The 23502-nt window shown below is 43.2% G+C and overlaps 1 protein-coding gene across 1 annotated transcript in view; it reads left to right on the top strand.

The window, feature by feature from the left end:
* Positions 1-6150: 6150 nt before the first annotated feature.
* AK5 (adenylate kinase 5) overlaps positions 6151-23502 on the top strand; it is a 426857-nt gene continuing 409505 nt past the window's right edge. Inside the window, exon 1 of the mRNA XM_073593713.1 lies at positions 6151-6665. Coding sequence (XP_073449814.1) covers positions 6606-6665 — 60 coding nt within the window. The 5' untranslated portion in view covers positions 6151-6605. The remainder of the gene's footprint in view (positions 6666-23502) is intronic.

Genomic DNA, 23502 nt, shown 5'->3' with positions numbered 1-23502 from the left:
ACGGCGGCCAGCTTTCCGGCCCCCTCATTAGCAACTAGCAATATACAGTGTAAAAAAAAATGCAAAACGCAAATCGCAGTAAAAACTTGGATGCGGGTCCATTGAAGTCTATTACATGCAAGGCGCTGCATTTTGTGGGAAAAAAGTCCCCAACCCTTTCCAAAAATGCAGAGGCACAAAAATGCATTGATGTGAACGTGTTCCATAGGAACCCATGTTAAATAAAATCCCTGCATTTCTGCAAAATGCACCAAAAAACGCATTCGTGTGAATCAAGCTTTAACCCCTGTTTTTAACGCATACTGTTAGACAGGTTAATTTAATTGTCCGCAGGCTGGTCGGTAAGTGAGCCTGAAATTTTCCTTGGATTTTTCCTTGGCCTTTTTCTAATACTGCTTTAAGGCCAGGGTCACACGGGGACAGGATGCAGAAGAGAAAGAGCAGCGTTCATTGGGGAAAGTGGAAGGTGACATTTGCATTTTGCGGACTCTGCCACCGGTGAGGTGTCACAGAATTTAAATTTGTGAAGACTGATCCATCTCCCTTAAGGCTCCATTCACACTAGTGCGTTTTTTGATGCATTTTGCATTTTGCAGAAATGCACGGGAATTTTTTAACATGGGTTCCTATGGAACATGTTCACATCAATGCCTTTTTGTTTCTCTGCATTTTTGGAAAGGGTCAGGGACTTTTTTCATGCAAAATGCAGCGTTTTGCATGTAATAGAATTCAATGGACAAGCAACAAAAACGCAAGTGCACCGTTTTTGCACCGTTTTTGGTGCGTTTTTGCCTTTTTTTTTTTTTTTTTTTTTTAACTTTTTTTAAGACTGTAAAAAAAACTGTAAAAAAAAAAAAACGCAAAACGCAAATCGCGGCAAAAACGCAGCAAAAACGCTGCTCAAAACCGTGGCAAGCATGAAAAAAAAACCTCCAAAAACGCTCAAAAGCAACATGCATAGGTGTGAATCGAGCCTTAGGCCTGATTCGCACCTATGCAGGTTGCAGTTTGCATGTTTCGGGTGCATTTTGCGTTTTTCAGTATATGTTTTTAAACCATTGAAGTCTATGGAACCAAAGACCAGAAAAAATGCATAGATGTTAACACGATCCATAGGAAACTATGTTAAATGGACTGTAGTGAGTTTTGCAGAAACAGAAAACGTAAAAAATGCAAAAAAAATGCATAGGTGTGAACCAGGCCTAAACAAGCAGTGAACTCTTCATTGAGGTAGCTAAATCTTGATGGGAGTGGCAGTATGTTTTATGAACAATGATGGGAGGCAGTGAAAGGCCTGGTAAAGGTGCTGAATATTGGGGTTACCGCAAAAAAGCTGCTTCAACTGTGCGTATATAATAGGTCCACCTTAAATACACAACACATCGACGGAACGTCTCCACAGGGCTGAGCGTTGCACATTAATGCACGTCCTTAATTAAATGGGCATTGTCATGTACTATAGAAGGATTCCTCAGACTGCTGTCTAATCGCACTGACAAGTCAACCAGGGAACTTCCAGTGCCTCTACGGGGAGGCTGAGATGTCTGGCTGGAGGGTCACCACTCTTCCTTTTAATTACAGGCAAACAAGACCCAGGTTCAGATTCATACCGGGGATACATGTGGGATTGTAATCGCTAGTTAGTACCAGATTTAACTCATCGCTGACAGCTCAGTCATTGGCTCTACATTGGTGTCAGTTGTTAAGAATAGATTGAGGCTGGGTTCACACCTATGCAAATTGGATGTGGGTTTCTCCGCCTCCAATTCGCACAGCAGGAGAATGTGACCGTCTCTCTATGGAGCCTGTTCACATATCTCCGGGGCGGCTGCAGAGCACACTGCACAGAAACGCTGTGCGTCTTTTATGCTCTGTTTCAGGGCCGAATTCAGGCAAAGATTCGGCCCTGAAACAGAAACCTGGGCCGCACAGCGTTCCTGTGCGATCCGCAGCCGGTTCCAGTGTGAACCGAGCCTCAGGGCCAGATAGCACCAGTATGCACATACGCATGTTTGCACATTCCCACGTGGTGCGTTTTTGACAGCTCATTCATTTCAATGCGTTTTTGACAGCTCATTCGTTTCAATGCGCTTTTGACAGCTCATTCGTTTCCATGAGATGCCAAACATTATTATCATTATTATTATTATTATTATTATTATTATTATTATTATACAGGATTTATATAGCTTCAACAGTTTGCACAGCGCTTTATAATTTAAAGGGAGACAAAACAGCAACAATACAAATCAATACAAGAGGGTTAGGAGGGAGTGTCGCACCAAATCGCATGGTGTTTGCAGTATATCCCTCTTTGCAGTACTGCTGCCGAATGTGACAGGGGGGGAATCATTTTAGCTGCAGGCAAAAAGCAAATCATAGCAACTGCGACGTATGAACACCCATATTTGCTGCCTTTGCAACTTAAGGGGAGAGGGGTGAGTGCGCTGAAAAAGCGACTCAAACAGGGGTTTTTAACCCCCCCACCCCAAAACAAGCCCTAAGGGGTCAATTTATTCTGGCATTCACCAAACATTCACAGCAGCTGCATGTGTTGAAATGATAACGATCAATCTGCTACAAGCTTTTTCAGACAGGCGGTAATGCTTATCACCCTCTAAAAAATAATTCACAGTGGATTGATTTTCAGAGGGTGGTATAGCAGCGGCTGGCAAGTGATCAGGAGGCGCCATTGCCGCCTTCTGATGCCTGATTTTATTTTATTATTTTTTGCCAAGCACCAATTTTATATTGTGGGATTGTACAGCAACTGTGAGGCAAAGGTTTGGCTCGTGGAATTAAAATTGCTGCGTCCGCAGCATGTGTAAAGCCCCGTCAGACTGTAATTAATTCCGGTGGGCAGCCAGGGGGGTGGTAAAACCACATCTGAGCCCCCTGTTTTTAAACCCCCCCCCCCCCAGCCACCAGTGTGAAAGAGCCCAACTACTAAGGCTACATTCACACCTGTGCTGTTTCTAAACATGGTACAAAATACACAAAAAAGTGCATTTTGCCACACGTTTTGCACACACATTGCAATCGTGGCTTGTGCTTATGGTGCCATTAATTGTTAATGCCACCCCCAGTGTGGGTAGCAGACATGTGTTTTGCTGTGCGACAAAAAGCACTACAAACATGCCAATATGCGCACTGAAAAAAACGCTGTTTGGTGTGGGTAGTGCAACCTATTCAAGTTAATGGGCTGCCCTAGACGCACCGCATGTGACAAACGCACGCAAAAAAAAAATTTAAAAAATAGTGAGCCGGAATGCGAGTTTCTGCTTCACTTAAGTGTGAGTGCAGACTGAGCCCTGGTTCACATTGGTGAGGCTTTGAAATTGTGCTAATCATAGTAATGCCACCCCAAGCGTGGGTAACAGACGTGTGTTATGCTGTGTGGCAAAAATCACTACAAACACGCCAAAACACGCACTGAAAAAACGTCCAAAGTAGCAATAACCTACGGTGGAGCTGCTGGTTCAAAGCAGGCTGTTACCGTCACCTTGTTACCTGTAATTTCACCAGTACCGGGTCTAGGGTCCCCGTTGAGCTTATTATCAGACAATGCAGGCCACAGTCACTTGAGTACTTTTCCAATGCTTTAATGGGAGATAACTGGAAGAAGTAGCAGGAAAGAGGTAGAAGAAGAGTTGCAGGGAAGTTCAAATACCTTTTCTTGGCGTAGTATCAAGGAATTTAAATCTTTAGAATGGATGTATCCTCAGCTTAGGATTAGATCTTTGCCCGCCCGGATAGGTCTCTCTCACTAACCTAGCAGCCGGAACGCAGCACGAACAAAAAGTCTCTGCCACAGACTTGAATGAAACAAACTCATACGATCCTCTGCCACAGGATGTAGTAGTTTTTGATGAACAGCAAACTCAGTACCAGAACCTTTAAGCCGACCCGGCAGTACTTGTGCGGTAGTGTAGCTTAGGATATGTCCTCCAATCGAGTCACCAGGCCCTTCTTAAGACCAGCCTTGCATGGATCTTCCCTCCCCTGGATCTTCCCGATTGTCCGGCTTCTTCCAGCAGGACAGACAGCACAGGACCATCCCAGTAATAGCAGGTCCCAGCCAGGCTTCTGGGTCTACCCGCTCGGCTGCCGCAATGCAACCCTCCAGGCCGGAGTGCCACGAGATAGAACTCACTGACACATACCTCTAGGCCAGGAGGGCCACGAGGCAAAAAGACTCCTAGTAACATGGCGTCTGTACAATAAATACCCTCTCCCAGAATGCAACTCGGAGGACCACCTCCGCCGAGTTATCTCCGGGACAGAAGAGCACCCATACACTTCAGCTTGTTGCTTTCCAACACCGACCCAGGATGACAACGACACCCACAGGCACAATGTGGAACTGCACGCAACACAGCCAAGCTGGAACAGAGGCTAATCTAACGTTATATTGAATCTGAACTATGTACAGAACAGATGACCCACTAAATTTACCTATAAGCGGTAGATTGAAAAATCTACCAGCGCTACAGTTCCATGACCGAAAAGGTTCTGGAGCTACTTTGGGGCATTTGTTGTGGGTAGGGCAGCATATTCAAGAGAAAAAAAAAAGTGAGCTGGAACGTGAGTTTCTGTTACTCTCAAGTGTGAATGCAGCCTAAGCCCTGGTTCACATCAGTGCGGCTTTGAAATTGTGCTACTTCAGCTTTCAAAGCCACAGATCAGTGCAATTTGGACCTCCCAGTTTCATTGCAGCTTGCAACTTCACTTAGGCTCCATTCACACTAGCGCGTTTTTTGATGCATTTTGCATTTTGCAGAAATGCATGGGAATTTTTTAACATGGGTTCCTATGGAACATGTTCACATCAATGCCTTTTTGTACCTCTGCATTTTTGGAAAGGGTCAGAGACTTTTTTTCATGCAAAATGCAGCATTTTGCATGTAATAGAATTCAATGGACCAGCATCAAAAACGCAAGTGCAGCGTTTTTACAGCGTTTTTATAGCGTTTTTGATGCGTTTTTGGCGTTTTTTTTTTTTTAGACTGTATACAGTCTAAAAAACTGTAAAAAAAAAACGCAAAACGCGGCAAAAACGCTGTAAAAACGCTGCAAAAACGCTGCTCAAAAACGTGGCAAGCATCACAAAAAAACTCCAAAAACGCTCAAAAGTAACATGCATAGATTTAATCGAGCCTTAACAGAGTTCAATGCAACTCGCAATGAAATTGCAAAAAAATGAGTGCAGGAATCTTATTCAAAGTCGCTGCGACTTGGGTCGCAACAATTTGAACAGTTCCATTGCCGGCAATGGGGTGCGACTTCTCATGTGATTTTTGAACTGTCAAATCGCACGACAAATCGCTCTGGTGTGAACGAGGGATAAATGTTGGTGAACATCCCATAAATAAACATTTTATAAATATATCCCTAAGCCCTCGTTCACACTGAACACGGCTTTTGAAATTGTGCAACTTCCCCTCAAGCCGCGACTTCGGGTTGCAACTGGAGAGACTTCTGTGTGGCTTCACGCACAGATGTCTATAGAAGTCTGAGCTCGCCAAAAGTAGCGCAGGAACTACTTTTGAAAAATCGATGCAGCGCCGCAAAGTCGGCGTCGTGCCGACTGGAACGGTGCCATTGCCCGGCATTAAGCTGCGACTTGTCATGCAATTTGACCTGTCAAAACACATGACAAAATCGCTTCGATGTGAATGAGGGCTAAATGTCATTCGCTTTCACAACCACTCTTCTATTGTATTTACCGGTATTTTATCATTTTTTTTTAAATGATATTTTTATATTCTTTATATATATACAGTATATATACACCGTGTTTACGTGTGTGTATATATATATTTATATAATGAGTGTGTGTGTATATGTATATATATATATATATATATATATATATATATATATATATATATATATATCGATAGATATAGATATCTATCTATCTATCTATCTATCTATCTATCTATCTATCTATCTATCTATCTATCTATCTATCTATCTATTATTGTTATTATTATTATTTATTTTATTTTTTATGTACATTGCAGGAATATATTTTTATAAACAGTACTTCTGCTAAGGAATAGACGGGTTGAGCCCTATGGGAATTAGATGCGAATCAGATGATCCTCCTGACCTGTAACTTGGATGTGTCAGTATATAAAGGGATGAGTTGGAATCCCTGCCCGCTCATTAAGCGTGTTGAGCAGCATCAGCAGCCAGACTGCGCCTAGTTGTGCTCAGCTTTGTATCTGGTAGCGTTCAGCCAGCTCCATGCAGTAGTCACATAATGATGATGGTGTGGATGTAGCCGGTGTGTGTGTGTGTGTAGTTATTCAGCTGTGGGGGTGACACGAGGAGGACTGTGCATGTGTCAGGGGAGGGCTGTGTCTCTGGGACAGGAGGAGGACTCGCTGCGAAGGCTGCTTGGCTGACGACCAACGTGATTCGTGCCATTGATGCGTGGACACCGGTGTGACTGGACATTGATGCGTGTGTGGAAATTAGTGGCTCTGGGGCTGAAGATTCTCAGGCTGAACTGAACAGCAGAGAGGAGCCTACAGCTCCCCCCCCCCCCCCCCCCAGCTTATCCTCACCATCCACATCTACTGTCTGCAAGCCTCATCATGAACACCAATGACCCCAAGGAGTACCTGACCAGGAGGGAGATACCCCAGCTTTTCGAGGTAAGGAGAGCACCCCAGGTGACAACGCACAGCCCGCCACGCAACATAAGGGTTAACGATCGATCAAACCATCCTTGATTGTTCATTGTGTTTTTTGTTTGTTTTTTTTGTTTTTTTCAACTAAAGAAAGCCAAATCTGGACGCTATGGGTCACCACATCCTTGATCTCTTAAATACATCACATTGTGCTAACTGACCCTATTGGGTATCATGTGTTTCCAATTGTTATAACCCTGTAGGTGCAAGTTTAACATGTGCATATGTATTTATTTATTACAGGCATTTATATAATATTGACTGTTTATGCAGTGCTTTACATACTGTATGTTCATCTCCGTCCCTGTTCTCAAGGAGCTTACAATCTAAGGTCCCTATCTCACATGCATACACACACATACTAGGGCTAATTTGAACAGGAGCCAACCTACCAGCATGTCCTTGAAGTGTGGGAGGAAACATGCAAACTCCATGCAGATAGTGTCCTGGCTACGATTTGAATCAAGGACCCAAGTGCTGCAAGGCAGACGTGCTAAACACTAAGCCACTATGTGGCCACTAAGCCACCAATATATCCAAAAAAAAGAAAAGACAGATCCCCCCACATACACACAAGCGATGTGGATGCAGGGATCCCCCCCCACCACGGTATTGTAGTCTGACAGCGGGGACTCCTCCACCTGTCAGAATACACTCATCAGCGCTGCAGCCATTGGCTGCAAGTGCTGATCAAATGCTGTTTTTTCAGGGAGCGCCATTCAACAGATGCCGGTCTAACGACTGGCTTCTGTTGAACAGACATGTACACAGAAACCAAAATTCGTCCAGTTCCTGCTGAATTTCGATACGTGTACACCCAACTTTAGTCAAAGCATAGAGGAAGTCTATGGACTGTGTGCCACGCTTGGAGTTAATTCTCTAGGCATCTAAAGCAGCCTTTTTCTTTTTTTTGCATCTAAGAACCCTTGAAAAAACTTTCTGGTCTCAGGGAACTCATGCTAATAATTGCTATATCTACAGTTCAGGGTACACCAGTGCGATGGACAGTGGAAATAATGTCACACATTGGCGGTCAGTCGGAAGAATGTTCCTTACATTGGTGGTCAGTGGGAAGAATGTTCCTTACATTGGCGGTCAGTGGGAAGAATGTTCCTTACACTGGTGATCAGTGGGAAGAATGTTCCTTACATTGGTGATCAGTGGGAAGAATGTTCCTTACATTGGTGATCAGTGGGAAGAATGTTCCTCACATTGGTGGTCAGTGGGAAGAATGCTCCTTACATTGGTGGTTAGTTGGGAAGGATGTTCCTTACATTGGTGGTCAGTGGGAAGAATGTTCCTTACATTGGTGGTCAGTGGGAAGAATGCTCCTTACATTGGTGGTCAGTGGGAAGAATGTTCCTCACATAGGTGGTCAGTGGGAAGAATGTTCCTCACAATGGTGGTCAGTGGGAAGAATGCTACTTACATTGGTGGTTAGTTGGGAAGGATGCTCCTTACATTAGTGGTCAGTGGAAAGAATGCCCCTTACATTGGTGGTCAGTGGGAAGAATTCTCCTTACATTGGTGGTCAGTGGAAAGAATGCCCCTTACATTGGTGGTCAGTGGGAAGAATTCTGCTTGCATTGGTGGTTAGTGGGAAGAATTCTCCTTACATTGGTGGTCAGTGGGAAGAATTCTCCTTACATTGGTGGTTAGTTGGGAAGAATGCTCCTTACATTGGTGGTCAGTGAGAGGGATGCGCCTTACATTGGTAGTCAGTAGGAAGAAAGCTTCTTATGTCGGTGGTCCTTGCGAAGAATCCCTACTTTCGGATAGCTAAAAAGATAATTTACTAATGGTTACTTATCTGAGAAGCAGAAATCGCTCATTGTTCAAGGAACCCCTAGCAACCTCTAGAGCAGTGGTTCTCAACTCCTGTCCTCAGGACCCACTAACAGACCAGGTTTGCAAGATAACAGAAATACATCACAGGTGATATCATTTGCTGCTCAGTGATTGCAGTATTCTAGTGTACATCTCCCCAAGGTAATACTTAAAATCTGGCCTGTTAGTGGGTCCTGAGGACAGGAGTTGAGAACCACTGCTCTAGAGGAACTCTAGGATTCCATAGAACACTAGTCAAGAAAGATTGATTTAGAATTTCACATAAATGATTGTATCTGTACCCAAAAACATTCCCTTCCCTAGTGAGTCAACAAAATACAAGAAAAATGCTTGCAGGTGTAGAGAATGCTGCATTGTACTGTATGCAATTGTTGGATCATTCTATGATAACAAAACAGACATGTGAATAGATTGTGTATATGACAATATGTGGCCAAAAAAATTCCAGACCCCACCCCAAAACAGTTGATTTCTTTAGCTACGTCTGTCTGCTGTAAGGATCATTTGTTACTAAAAATGTTCATAATTCACACATGACTTGACTTGTAGCTACGTTCCTTCATTCTCGTGTATCTGGGGGTAGCCTTGCTGTGCCACCTAATGACACAATGTGGCAATGTATTCTTTCTAATCTGCTCTAACCTTGCCCAGAAAAACAGTGATGGCATTTCTTTAAAAAAAATTACAGTTACCCATCACAACAAGTAAAGACGACATTGATTACTCTGACTTGAAAGAATGAAAGGTGGAATCAGAATTGTGGATTGTTATATGTAACGGAGCAATTTAAATAAATGGTTATCACTAAGACCGAGTGTCATCCTATCTTGTCAGTTGCTGGAAGATCCCAACCATTATAACTTACAAAATGTAAATTCTTATTTTTGTCAGTTGATTTCACACTGTATACCAGGATCAAAGCATCTATAAATTGGGGCTAATTCACGCCACACAGCCTGGGTTACATAGAAATATAGAAAAGTGACGCCAAAAAAAGTCCATTGAGTCTGCCAATATTGTTTTTTGTTAAAACGGCTGTAATCCGCTGGACATTTTTTAATAATTTTTTTACACCTGCAAGGTAATGGCAAAATGTGCTTGTATGCATCGCATTCTAGCACATTGGGGTTGATTTACTAAAGGCAAATCCACTTTGCACTACAAGTGCAAACTACAAGTGCAAAGTGCACTTGGAAGTGCAGTCACTGTAGATCTGAGGGGTAGATCTGAAATGAGGGGAAGCTCTGCTGATTTTATCATCCAATCATGTACAAGCTAAAATGCTGTTTTTTATTTATCTCGCATGTCCCTCTCAGATCTACAGCGACTGCACTTCCAAATGCACTTTCGGTGCACTTTCAAGCGCATTTGCAGTGCACTTGTAGTGCAAAGTGAATTTCCTTTTAGTAAATAAACCCCTTAATGTTAAACTTGCCTTAAAACAAAGCTCTTTCAGCACCGAGATGTCAGCACTGCAGCCAGGTAGGGGCCCCTTGATTTCTAACAGCAGCCCTGGCGGGGGATATTCCACCCACTGGCATGGGAGTCGGTCATTCCGGTACAGCTGGAAGTGTGCCAGGAAGGCATGGTCAGTGTACATTCAATAGAAAACAGCTAACAGGCAGGTAAGTTTGTGTTATTGCAGGGGAGACATAGCCTGCCTGCTTGCAGTTTTCTAAAAGTTAGGTTTAGTTCCACTTTAATGTCATTGTAAAGGTTATTTTCAATCTTTTTAAATCTGCAGCTTTCATTAAAATAACGTAGGAAAAATGATCCGCACTCTGGTTGTTGCTCTTAAAATTTCTTCATTTTATTGAATAGCCACATTAAACAAATGCTGATTAAATCAGTTTCATTAAAAAATCACCTGGTGCTCCAGCCATGAAAGTCCATATTCAACTACCGTGTTTCCCCGAAAATAAACCCAGGTCTTATATTAGTTTTGGCAACCAAAGACACAGTAGGTCTTATTTTCAGGGTAGGTTTTACCATGTAATGTGCTGTCTTCACTCCTGTTCTCTCTCCCTGCCCGACAGGATTCCCCAGTGTGAACCGAGTTAACAAGCTTGTAAAATCCTATAATCCACTTTATTACAGTAGTATGTATTGTACAATGTGTGTGTTTCTGTAATATACTTGTGCCAAATACCGTCTTAATAGCGCCGCTCTGAGCTTCCATGACCCACCTGAGTTCTGCAGGGAGGGGGGGGGGCGAGATCCTCCGCTGACAGCTGGGAGAAGAGGAGAGCAGCGGGAGGTCAGCTGAGCGCCGAGCAGCATTGTACCGAAGGTATTTAGCACAATTATATTACAGAAACACACACATTGTACAATATACACTACTGTAATAGAGTGGATTATAGGATTTTACAAACATTTAAAACTAGGGCTTATTTTCCAGGAGGGCTGCAATATAAGCCCTACCTCGAAAATAACGCTAGGTCTTATTTTCGGGGAAACGCGGTACGTCCTGTTACGGGATGACAACTATTTCCCAATTTCTTTCCTATGTTATCTACTTTCACAGGTGCCCCTGGTGGAGACTATAAGGAGCCATGCTGACAAACGTTGAGCAGGCATGGTCCAGCATAGTCACTATCTGAAGGCCGGTCCAGAACAAGGCCACCGGAGCAAGTGCGTGTGGACAGGTATTGTCTGAAAAGGCTCTTTCAGGCTGGGTTCACACTTATGCGAATTGGATGTGGGTTTCTCCGCATTCAATTCGCATGACAGGAGACTGTGACCAACTCTCAATGGAGCCGGTTCACACAGCTCCGGAGTGGCCACGGTCCGCACTGGAAAAGCTTACACTTGTGGTGGACTATGGTGCCCTCTTCAAAGCAATCTGTGTTCAGTTTGCTTTCCAGGGGGCATTTGACAGGCATGATACCAACCAACCAAGCCGCTCTCTTCGGTCATCCCAAGACCTCCTGCTCTCTAGCTCCCGTGTCACCTCCTCCCATGCTCGCCTCCAGGATTTCTCCAGAGCTTCTGCCATCCTTTGGAACTCTCTACCCCAATCTGTCCGACTGTCCCCTAATCTATCCATCTTTAGGCGATCCCTGAAAACCCTTCTCTTTAAAGAAGCTTATTCTGCTTCTAACTAACACTGTTTTACTTCCTCCATCAGCTCATCCCCCCCACAGCTATTACCTTTTATATCAATTGACCCTTCCTTTTTAGATTGTAAGCTCTAACGAGCAGGGCGCTCTGATTCCTCTTGTACCAAATTGTAATGTAACTGTACTGTCTGCCCTCATGTTGTAAAGCGATGCGCAAACTGTTGGCGCTATATAAAACCTGTATAATAATAATAATGATGATGCATTATAATGCCTGCTCACCGCCTTATTTAACCCTGTAATGCCACACTACCCATGCCACAATGCATACAGTTGCAGCGCAGCTCAGTTGCACTTAATGGGCAAGGTTGACAGGTGGTAGCACCTTCCATTAAAAAATGCCCCATCCGGCTGTATTTTGCCAATCTGGGTGGCAGAAAAAATGGATGGCTAATCTGCCCATCTGAAAGGGATCAAAGACGCTGGAGGTGGTCAGCCGCAAAGGAGGAGGCAAAAAAAGGTAATACATTATTTTATTTTAAAAAAAGGCAATTGTTTATGATACTCAGTGCTATCGCAAACTAAATGTTGACAGGGAAGCGTTTAGATTGACTTTATGGTCCGTTTCAGATCACATTTCTCAACAGCATTCAACGTGAGTGTGCAGCAATTGCATATCAAGCACGTGGCTAATAAATCTGCAAGACATATTGATTTAAAATCAGTTTAATTCATTTACCGCTAACCTGCTATCATTAATTGTTAACCCTTGTCAATAAACTCATTAAATAGCTGTTCCATTGATTGCGTATGAGGATTTAATGCCCATTTTCTTGACGCCGTGTCCTTGGTACGGTTGTTAAGTGGAACCGTTGGCAACAGATTAACCCACGGTGTGCCGGTAGGTTGGTATTGTATACCAGGAATAGGGTTTTTATGTTTGTGCACGAGACTTGCAGTTTTATCGTACTGTTGTAATTTGAATCCTGCTCACATCCAGTTCTCTGCCTTTTGTAGACTGAGAGCTAGAATGTATGTATTCAGATTTGAGGGCACTTGTTCTACAATGAAGGAGGAGGTTAAGGGAGGCAGAGGCTCTACTTCTTTCTTCCAATAATAAAGGTTTTCTGTATAAGGGCTACTTCAGCACCACATAGGGTTGCCACTTTTTCTTCAAGCCAAACCTGAACACTTCAGCAGCACATGTGAATTTTTTTTTTTTTTTTTAAGTGAACGCTGTGGACTCCGGTGTAAAGAACTCTGATGTAAGAGGATTTCTGCTCACCAAAACCCTCCTTACATCAGAGTTCTCAGCATTTCCCGTTAAATCAGAGTTCCCAAAACTCCCCTTGCATCAGAGTCTGCAGAGCACCCCTTACCTTAGTGTACTCACTCGCTCAAAGGCAGGAGAGAAGAGGGGGAGAGATGGTGAGCTAACTTATCTGAGGATGGAGGCTCAAGCATTGGCACCTTTCATCCACAATGTATCTGCCAGCTCCTGATCTTTACATCTAAGAATCTAAGATGGAAAAGGACCTGGGGGTCCTAGTAGATGATAGGCTCAGCAATGGCATGCAATGGCAAGCTGCTGCCAACAAAGCAAACAGAATATTGGCATGTATTAAAAAAGGGATCAACTCCAGAGATAAAACGATAATTCTCCTACTCTACAAGACTCTGGTCCGGTCACACCTGGAGTATGCTGTCCAGTTCTGGGCACCTTTCCTCAGGAAGGATGTACTGGAAATGGAGCGAGTACAAAGAAGGGCAAAAAAGCTAATAAAGGGTCTGGAGGATCTTAGTTATGAGGAAAGGTTGTGAGCACTGAACTTATTCTCTCTGGAGAAGAGACGCTTGAGAGGGGATATGATTTCAATTTACAAATACCGTACTGGTGACCCCACAATAGAGATAAAACTTTTTCGCGGAAGGGAGTTTAACAAGACTCATGGCCACTCATTACAATTAGAAGAAAAGAGGTCTAACCTTAAACTACGTAAAGGGTTCTTTACTGTAAGAGCGGCCAGGATGTGGAATTCCCTTCCACAGGCGGTGGTCTCAGCGGGGGGCGTCGATAGTTTCAAGAAATTATTAGATAAGCACCTGAATGACGGCAACATACAGGGATATACAATGTAATACTGACATATAATCACACACATAGGTTGAACTTGATGGACTTGTGTCTTTTTTCAACCTCACCTACTATGTAACTATTTCCTGCCCACACATCCCTTTTTCTGAGTCACAGCATGCCGGGGACTGGAGTGTGGGCAGTCAGACACAGAAGGGTAGGGGTCGGAGGAGGAGGAGCAGATCATGCCCTTTCCTGTCCATGCGGGGGGGGGGGGGGGGGGGGGCAGGCTGTACTGGTTCTGGGCAGTGTGAGGGAACATCACTGGCACTCGGTTTGACAACTGCAGCCAGCCCTCCGGGCGGATGGCAACCCTGGTGATTAGGGTGTGTTTCACGCCTATGTACTCAGCAGTTGTGGTACATGGTTACTTGAGTAGCCACAGTCCGGTCTGAATAATGTGTCTGGGATTACAGGTGGTCTGAAACCCGGACCCATGATTGAAAACCTGGACTGTCCTGGTGAATCCCAGTTGGGTGGCAACCCTAGTTCCTTGTGCCACCATATTTTTTACCTAATACCATAACTATACTAGCAGGATAAAATAAGCCATCAATCAGAACCTTAGGCATTACTGTTCTTATTACTTCCATTATGTTGCATTACTACTCCTAGCTGTGTTTTCCCATATAAGGCAAAGCAACCGATTTTCCTGAAGAGACCCTGCTGCCTTTCCATTCATCTCAACAATAATCTTCCCATAAGAATATATGTTCATTTAATGTGCGAGCAGAGTTTATAGCGTAGCTTTTCTCTATAGAATGCCGCCTTCTTTTTTTATTAAAGATAAATAATGGATTCCAAGCAGAAGCAACGTGCTGTCATTGAGTTCTTGATGAAGGACATTGGTGATTTCCCACTGTGTGGTTTGTCTTCAGCGCTGGTTTCTCCTTTATCCATCTGTGCACATTGATCTAGTCAATGGTGTCATCTTTACAAAATAAACGTTTTGTAGCCTTCCATGGATGTCGGACAGCCTGCACCCCTCCTTCAGCAAGAACTCAATGACGGCACGGTGCTTCTGCTTGGAATCCATGATTTGCCTGCACTGAAAAAGAAAAGTTACTATAGAGAAGGAATTACTCCATCAACATGTGAAATTTGAATGACCTATTTAAGTTAATGAGAAAGTTATGCCCACCTTTGCTTTACTTTCAGTGCAGCCCTCATATTTCATGTATGTTCTTTACCTGTAAAAGCCTCCCTTGTGTAGATATCCAAAAGCTCTGAAACTGGATATGATGTCAATAGCCCCAGCAAACTCAGATCTGTCACTCTAGGGATACTATAGAAGTCTTTCTAAACCTTTTAACCCAAGAAAAACCCTAAAAAAAAAAAATGTTTTTTTGCGGTCTCCGAGAACCCATGCTAAAACTAATTCATTGGGGGGCAGAGGGAAACCACCTACCTTAAAGGCAGCTGAAATGATTATTGGTAGGATGCAACTGGCTCCACCAAGTAGCATTGGCCTTGGAACTATGCTGGCACCATCCAACTGAAGATCAACCAGCCGCATCTCAAGGAACCTCTGGAAAAACCTTAGGGTTCCAAAGAACCCTAGTTGTGAATGGCTGCCCCTTTGCTCCTCTTCCAGCTGCTACATAAAAGGTTATGTGGGGAGAAGATGCGGGGCCAGCACAAACAGTAATTAGAAACTCCCAGAAGAGGAAAGGGTTATGACGTGCAAGGAGCTGTGGTAGAGAATTTACATTTTTAGAACAGATTTTCACAATGAGGGTTCCATCTCCATGGAACTGTAGAGCTCCATCATAGGTTGTTGGTGGTTTCTCATTGACTTTCCAACTGATGGTGCCTGCCTGCCAGCAACGTGATACCATTTTCGCTTTGAAAGCAGTGCTAAGCGAGTGCTCTTAACCCCTTTTTAGCCCCTTCTGGGTGGTTAAAAGTGCCCCACTAGCAGTGCTTTACTACTAAGGTCCGCACCGCCCCAATGTGATAGGGGTCTAAGAGCTTCAGGTAAAAAGGAGAACCCCTTTAAAGTAAAGTTGTAATGAAAGAGGCTCCTTTTACATGGGCAGACCGATCTAATACAGGCGAGGGTAAACGGACACATGCCTGCTCCATAGAGGGCAATGGATGGTCCGATCAGGTCCGCATGAATAACAGATAAGTGGACATGATCAGACCATGCATTGCCCTTTATGGAGCAGACATGTGTCCGTTTACACTCGCCTGCATTCGATCCAATCCGCCAAAAACAGACGGATGGGCAGGATCACCATGTGATAACGGAGAAAAAAACCCGAAAAAACCCCCAATGCAGCCACCAATTGAGGAACTTTTTAAACTGTAATATATTAAATTTTTGGTTTAGATACACTTTAAATACCAGTATAATTCATTATAGATCAGATTCTCATACATTAGCAGCTTTTGTAATAATATTTCTGTAACCCCTGGCATTTTAAATCCCATTTATGCTAATTTAATTAACTTTATACCAATGGGGCCAGTTCATTCTAAGCGTATTAAATTTTAATCAAACCAAACTTTTAAGACTTTAAGTATCTGATTATCTGCTTCCTACAGTTTATTTTTTTTCTGTGCTTTATATTTTTAGAAGAACCATATTTGTGAGTGTGGCAGAGTATCCTAAGCATAATATATACTGTACATATGTTTCTCCTTTTTTTCTCCAATTTTTTTTTTTCTTGCTCTTCTTTCTTTTCTTTCTTTTTTTTTTTTTTTTTTATGTTTTATTTATTTATTTATTTATTTATTTATTTATTTTTTTTACTTTTCTTTTTTAATGTTGGATTTATACCTGCATGGGTTAAAAACTTGATTTGTCTAAGGTCCTGGTGCCTGACCTGCATTCCCAGGAGCCCCAGGCAGCCCTTTGGCACTCATTCAGTGGCCCCCAGGGCCCCTGCAGACAGTCTATGTGGGGAGGGGCCAGGACGGAGCGATCAGCACAGAGCTGGGTTGTGGAGCTCTCACACCCTGCAGCACGCCGCACAGCCGTTTTTTCCTATGTTATGTTTGGTGCACATGAGCACCTTATAAATGTGAGTACCCCATGTGGGGATTGGATGTGATTTTAATAAAAGTATCCTACGGTATTATACTATATTAGCCTTTTTCTTTTATATGGTCTGATGTGAGTGGAGCCATAAAGAATCTAGTGTGGGAATCAGCTGTACCTAATACTGAGCCCAGGGGTGGCTCCAAAAGCGTGTATTGACACAATTAAAACCTGTGTCACACGCTCCAAGGTGAGCGCAATCACATTGGGGGTCACCAAGGCACTTCACAGCATGTTTTTCTTGGGCACGTTTGATTCAAAACCGGAACTTTTTCTTTGAACCATCACCATTACACTGACTTTTATTTGAACTTGGTCACTTTATGTTACTGGATTGGAAGATTCTTTCACGGATGTGATTTGAACACCTTTATTAGGGCGATTATAGTTTCAATTCGCCCATGCATGTGATTGATTTACTCTGTTTGTGCTTTACGAATATATATATTGTTTTATTTAAATTTTTTTTTTTTTTTTTTTTTTTTTTCTTTTTCATTTTAATCACAGTGGATCTACATATGTGTAACATTTTTTAGCATATACACCTTATTAGGAATGATTATATTTTAATCACTGTGGATTGTATATTTATCTTATTACGTTTTTCTATGCACATTGCACTTTGTGTTTTATTGCACTAGTTATTTGTTAGTGTGTTTGTTCATAGGATTCACACAGCAGGTGATCTTAGTAAGTGATCAGAGCTTTAGGATTCACACAGCAGGTGATCTTAGTAAGTGATCAGAGCTTTAGGCTCTATTTGATTTGCACTCTTTATGATCTATGATTTGTACTTAGATTTACAGTTATTCAGTTACACCCCTAGGCGCGGCGCATTTTTTTCATAAGTCTATGTTTTGGTGTTTGCTTAAAAGGTAAATCCTATTTAGGAAAATTAGAGAAAATTAGCAAATAAAACAAAATATATAGCGTACACAATTGGGACATATTGTAATTGAATGGTATTAAACATTCCCTTTCAATCACAGCTCCTGTAATTTTCTGTAAAATGTAATACATTATGGCTACCTGGAGCCATTCTATACACAGATGGTGTACGGAATGCCCCCCAGATATGTAATTTCCTGCTTGTGTGATTGGCTCACTGATTTTCCCAGAAGTCTGCACTAAAATACAAGTCAGATTTTGAGCATCCCCTGCAACAAATGTCATTTTTGGAAATCATGTCTAAATTGATGCATACGCTTCAACTTTCCTCATTAGAGCCCTGCAGGTGCAGCATCTGACTGATAATTTCACCTACTTCCCGCAAACCGTCAGTACTTTGAAGTATGAATACCGGGGTTTTTGCAGAAGATAGTTGCCAAAACCCTGGTATTTTCTTCAACGGCGGGCGGTTCGCTTTCAGATAAAAGTGGTCTTGGCGGCAGACTCGCTGCCAGATCACTTTTATCGGTGGCAGGAGAGGTGCCCCCTCCCGCCGTGCTCTGGACGTCTCCGCTGCTTACCGGAGCCGCCGGTAGCGGTGGAGATGATCCGATCCTATCCCCTCAGTAGCATGGAGTCGCGTGACGGAAATATGGCCCCCACTCGACTCCATAACATTGGATTACAGAAGTGATGTCAAACGTCACTTCCGCCCAATGGTCTTAAAGGGGAAATTCTTTAAAAATAAAAAATATATTTCTTTCTTTCTTTATTTTTTTGCATTTAAGTGTAAATGTGAGATCTGAGGTCTTTTTGACCCCCAGATCTCACATTAACCACTTAAGGACCAGAAGGATTTGCCCCCTTAATGACCGGGCCATTTTTTGCGATATGGCGCCGCGTCGCTTTAACTGACAATTGCGCAGTCGTGCGATGCTGTACCCAAAAAAATTGACATCCTTTTTTCCCCACAAATAGAGCTTTCTTTTTTGGTGGTATTTTATCACCTCTGCAGTTTTTATTTTTTGCGCTATAAACAAAAAAAGTGACAATTTTGAAAAAAACAATGTTTTTTACTTTTTGCTATAATAAATATCCCAAAAATGTAAAAACAAATTTCTTCCTCAGTTTAGGCTGATATGTATTCTTCTACATATTTTTGGTAGTAAAAAATCGCAATAAACGTATATTGATTGGTTTGCGCAAAAGTTATAGCGTATAGTTATAGCGTCTACAAAATAGGGTATAGATTTATGACATTTTTTTTTTTTTTACTAGTAATGGCGGCGATCTGCGATTTTTTAGTGGGACTGCAATATTGTGGTGGACAGATCGGACACTTTTGACATATTTTTGGTACCATTGACATTTTATACAGCGATCAGTGACATAAAAATGCACTGATTACTGTGTAAATGTCACTGGCAGGGAAGGGGTTATAACACTAGGGGGCGATCAAGGGGTTAAATGTGTTCCCTGGGAGGTTTCTAACTGGGGGGGGGACTGATTGGAGGAGCAGAGAGATCGCTGTTCCTAATTACTAGGAACAACAGATCTCTCTCTCCTCCCCTGTCAGAACGGGGATCTGTCTGTTTACATTGACAGATCCCCTTTCTGGCTCTCTGTGGTGCGATCGCGGGTAGCCAGCCCCATCGCTCTTAAAGCGGCCGACGTACACCTACGGCGATTCGCCCAGGAGAGCCAACCTGCCGCCGTTAAATGATGGCAGCTGGTCCTTAAAAGAGTAGGTTTTGTTTTTTTCCCCCTTTTATACTTGCCTAGGTGGATGCAGCATGGGACCGATACTGCATCTGTCCCCCGGCGTCTCTACATTGAGAGCCGTGCCATCGAACATCGCCGATGGCTCGGTTCTCACAGATCCCAGAGAATAGAGCTGCTGCTGACTGTCAATCAGCAGCTCTCCTCTCTGCTCCTCCACTCCGGCATCAGTTCAGGCACCTGGTGGATCCAGACTTCATTGTCAAGATGACGCAGTGCCTGGACTGATTCCAGTGACGTCAGCAGAGAGCGGATTTCAGAAAACTGTGTTCAAACTACACATGTGAGGTATCGCCGTAATCGTTAGAGTGAGAGCAATAATTCTAGCAAAAGACCTCCTCTGTAACTCAAAACTGGTAACCTGAAGAACTTTTTAAACGTCGCCTATGGAGATTTTTAAGGGTCAAAGTTTGTCGCCATTCCACGAGCGGGCGCAATTTTAAAGCATGACATGTTGGGCATCAATTTACTCGGTGTAACATTATCTTTCACAATATAAAAAAAATTGGGCTAACTTTACTGTTGTCTTATTTCTTAATTCAAAAAAAGCGCATTTTTTCCCAAAAAATTGCGCTTGTAAGACCGCTGTGCAAATACGGTGTGACAAAGTATTGCAACAAAAAAAAAAAAGATTTTAACTTGTTAACTTAACAATAGGTTTGAAAAAAGGCCTGGTCCTTAAGTGGTTAAAATCACTACTTGTGTACAGATTCACTTTGGACATGGACACAGACAAACAGCTATTTCTAAAGAATAAACAAAAGGTAGTAATCTGCAGCAAAGTTTGATAAAACCCTTGCAATGTACATAGATCACCCAGAGGGGAATTTTTTTTTCTCAACAAAAGTGGAGTTACTCTTTAAGGAGGAGTTCCACCCAAAAGTGGAACTTCCACTTTAAGCACTCCTCGCCCCCTTACATGCCAAATTTGGCATATATTTTTTTTTTGGGGGGGGGGGGGGGGGCAGAGCGGGCACCTAGTTTTAACAGGTACCCAGCTCCCACTTCCGCTCGGGCTGCCTAGGCGACTCTTCCTCTCTCCCTCCCTCTCTCCAATCTCCTGGGACACGTGACAGGTTCCAGAAGATTACCTGACAGCTAAGAGGGCGCAGCGCGACTCGCGAATGCGCAGTGCGCACAAGGCTGTGAAGCCGCAAGCTGTCACAGCTGGGTGTCCACACTTGCAATGCTGGCACCGCAGAGAGGAGAGGGAGAGGAGAGAGGCTTTGGCTGGCCACTTTGCTGGACCGTGGGACAGGTGAGTGTCTGTTTATTAAAATTAAGCAGCTACACTTTTTGTAGCTACTGACTTTTAATACACTTAAAAACTAGTGGAACTCCGCTTTACTCCAGCAAAGGGTAAATATACAATAGACTGGCTTCTAGTCATTTAACTTATTTATTTCACACTATCTTACATTTTTCTGTGCTGTCTAGCCTCCATCTATCTATCTATCTATCTATCTATCTATCTATCTATCTATCTATCTATCTATCTATCTATCTATCTATCTATCTATCTAGATCTCTCTCTCTCCCCCCCTCTCTCTCTCTCTCTCTCTCTCTCTCTCTCTCTCTCTCTCTCCAGTCAGGTCTGCTCCTTGTAAATGGGATAATGAAGGAATAACACACACCTGGTCATGGAACAGCTGAGCCAATTGTCCCATTACTTTTGGTCCCTTAAAAAGTGGCAAGCACATATACAAACTGTTGTAATTCCTACACCGTTCACCTGATTTGGATGTAAATATCCTCAAATTAAAGCTGAAAGTCTGCAGTCAAAGCACATCTTGTTTGTTTCATTTCAAATCCATTGTGGTGGTGTATAGAGGCAAAAAGATTAGAATTGTGTCGATGTCCCAATATTTATGGACCTGACTGTCTATCTATCTATCTATCTATCTATCTATCTATCTATCTATCTATCTATCTATCTATCTATCTATCTATCTTCTATTCAGGTGGGTGCTAAAAGTGTTCTATTAGTAGGATAGGTAAATTTGGCCTAGGCTTGCATTTTTCCCTTAGGCCTGTTTGTTTATTTTTGGGTGCGAGTGTTAGAATAGAGGGGGGTGTGGCCACCTACACTCTGGCTCAAGGAAATCCCCTTATCCTTCCAGTGGTAATAGTCTGGAGAGGGGGGAGGGATTTGGGTCCTGAGTGGCAGGCAGCACATGTGGAGGGCTCTGGTCCAATCATTAATTTGTATTGGAAGGGGCGGGCCTCACATATAAAACTGGTGTCACATGTTTCCTGGGGAGGAGACGCAGGAGTGAGGAACAGAAGAACCATGTAGGGTGCAGGAGGAGGCTTGAAGGCCTGGGTGGTTCAGAGACCCCAGCGCCAGATAGCGGAAGCAGGAGTCGCTATGTAACCAGAAAAAGAAACCAGGTGTCCTGTCCGGCGGTTCCTGATTCACCATGAGAAGGAAGTAGATGAAAAGCGGTAAAGCAGTAAACTGGGATCAACTTTCTGTGAGTACCATGGGTTGTTGATAGGAGTGAGCAAAGGGAGTGCAACCCAGTAGTACTAGTCTGAAGACTTGCTAGAATTCCAAGAATTGATCCCAAGAGTCAGGATGCAGGCGGTGATGGCCTGGGACTTTGGAATCCATGCACCCACAGCATTATTCAGAGTGATGCTGGCCAAGTTCATATATGGGGAGGATAAAAAAATCAAAGACCGGAACCAGGAATCTTTTATGGGCATCTCATATCCTCTACAAATTCTGCTTTGTTATTCCAAGTTCAAGAATACAGTTGGAGTTTAGAGACTGTTTGGTGTTTGATATTGCGAAGGGAGAACGGGGTACACTGACAAAAAAAGGTAATGAACAACCCAGCAGCTCCCAAGAGAGTAGTGCGCTATATATATATATATATATATATATATATATATATATATATATATATATATATATATATATAAACGCTGTATCCTGGCCTAGGCAAACAAGGCCCAGGCCTAGGGCAGCACTTTGCAGGGGGGCAGCACAGAAAGAGTCGCTGTTAGTGTAGCTCCAGTCCTATGGGGTGTAATGGGCTGAGAGGCAAATTAGTCTAGCACCCCCACAAAGCGGCCGCACTGCTTCTGGTACGTGGACGGCTGGCATTCCGCAACTGTCGGGGGGGGGGGGGGGGGGGGGGGGTCGGGCGCCGCTTCTAATTTTGACTGTCCTCCCATCCTGGACCACAAACCTTCCTCACTGTGCTATATGTTTTCTGCTGCACCATTGGCATGGTTATATCTTAGTCCTCTCCATACAATAATCAGAAATTTGTGCATAAAGTAGAACTGTAGGCAACACTTTTTTCCCATTTTGGAAAGAGTAAGGGAGGGTTATAACCCCTGTCAGTTTATTTTCTACCATCTCTGTCCCATTGCAGAGATTTCCCTTCACATCCTGCCCCATAGTCAAACAGGAAGTGAGAGAAAATCTATGCAAATTAAGGGAATCCTTTGCTCCCCCCCCCCCAAAGCCCTCAGAACTAGTGTCCCCATTTGAAAATTTCAGGGCGGGTCTTAAACAGCAAGGTGTGTGGCCTTGACAGGAAGGGGTGGGTCATATTTAAATTAGGGGGTGCACAAGTTTAGTCATGAATCTTGCTGGCAGAAATATCAAATGTCACAAGCAGTTTATATAGGGTTTTGGGTTGACAAATGTGGAACCTTTGAATCATAAAAGGGTGGTAATAATGATTTCTAGTGTAATTCTCATATAATGTGTCTGCAGCCTATGACTGCCTAGCATGCTTCCATTCTCCAACAACTCCTCTGGCACGTCTGCAGTCTCTGACCATCTCTTGTAGCATGCCTGTGTCCTATGATCATCCCTTGTAGTATATCAGCAGCTATTGGCCATTTCTTGTAGCATGCCCGTAACCTCTGACCTTTTCCTGTAGCTCGCTCAGTCCTATGACCGTTTTCTGTAGCATTTACTGAATATTGTGTGTGGCCCTTTGATGTCAGGGGCTTCACTTGCTGACTCCAGATATTCTGTAAATTGTCCACCACTGGTCTTGGGGGTTTGGGATAAGCACAATA

The sequence above is a fragment of the Aquarana catesbeiana genome, linkage group LG07 (genome assembly GCF_042186555.1).
Source record: "Aquarana catesbeiana isolate 2022-GZ linkage group LG07, ASM4218655v1, whole genome shotgun sequence".
Classification (NCBI taxonomy): Eukaryota; Metazoa; Chordata; class Amphibia; order Anura; family Ranidae; genus Aquarana; species Aquarana catesbeiana.
The sequence above is the reverse complement of the archived record's forward strand: the minus strand, read 5'-3'. Positions and strand labels throughout refer to the sequence as shown.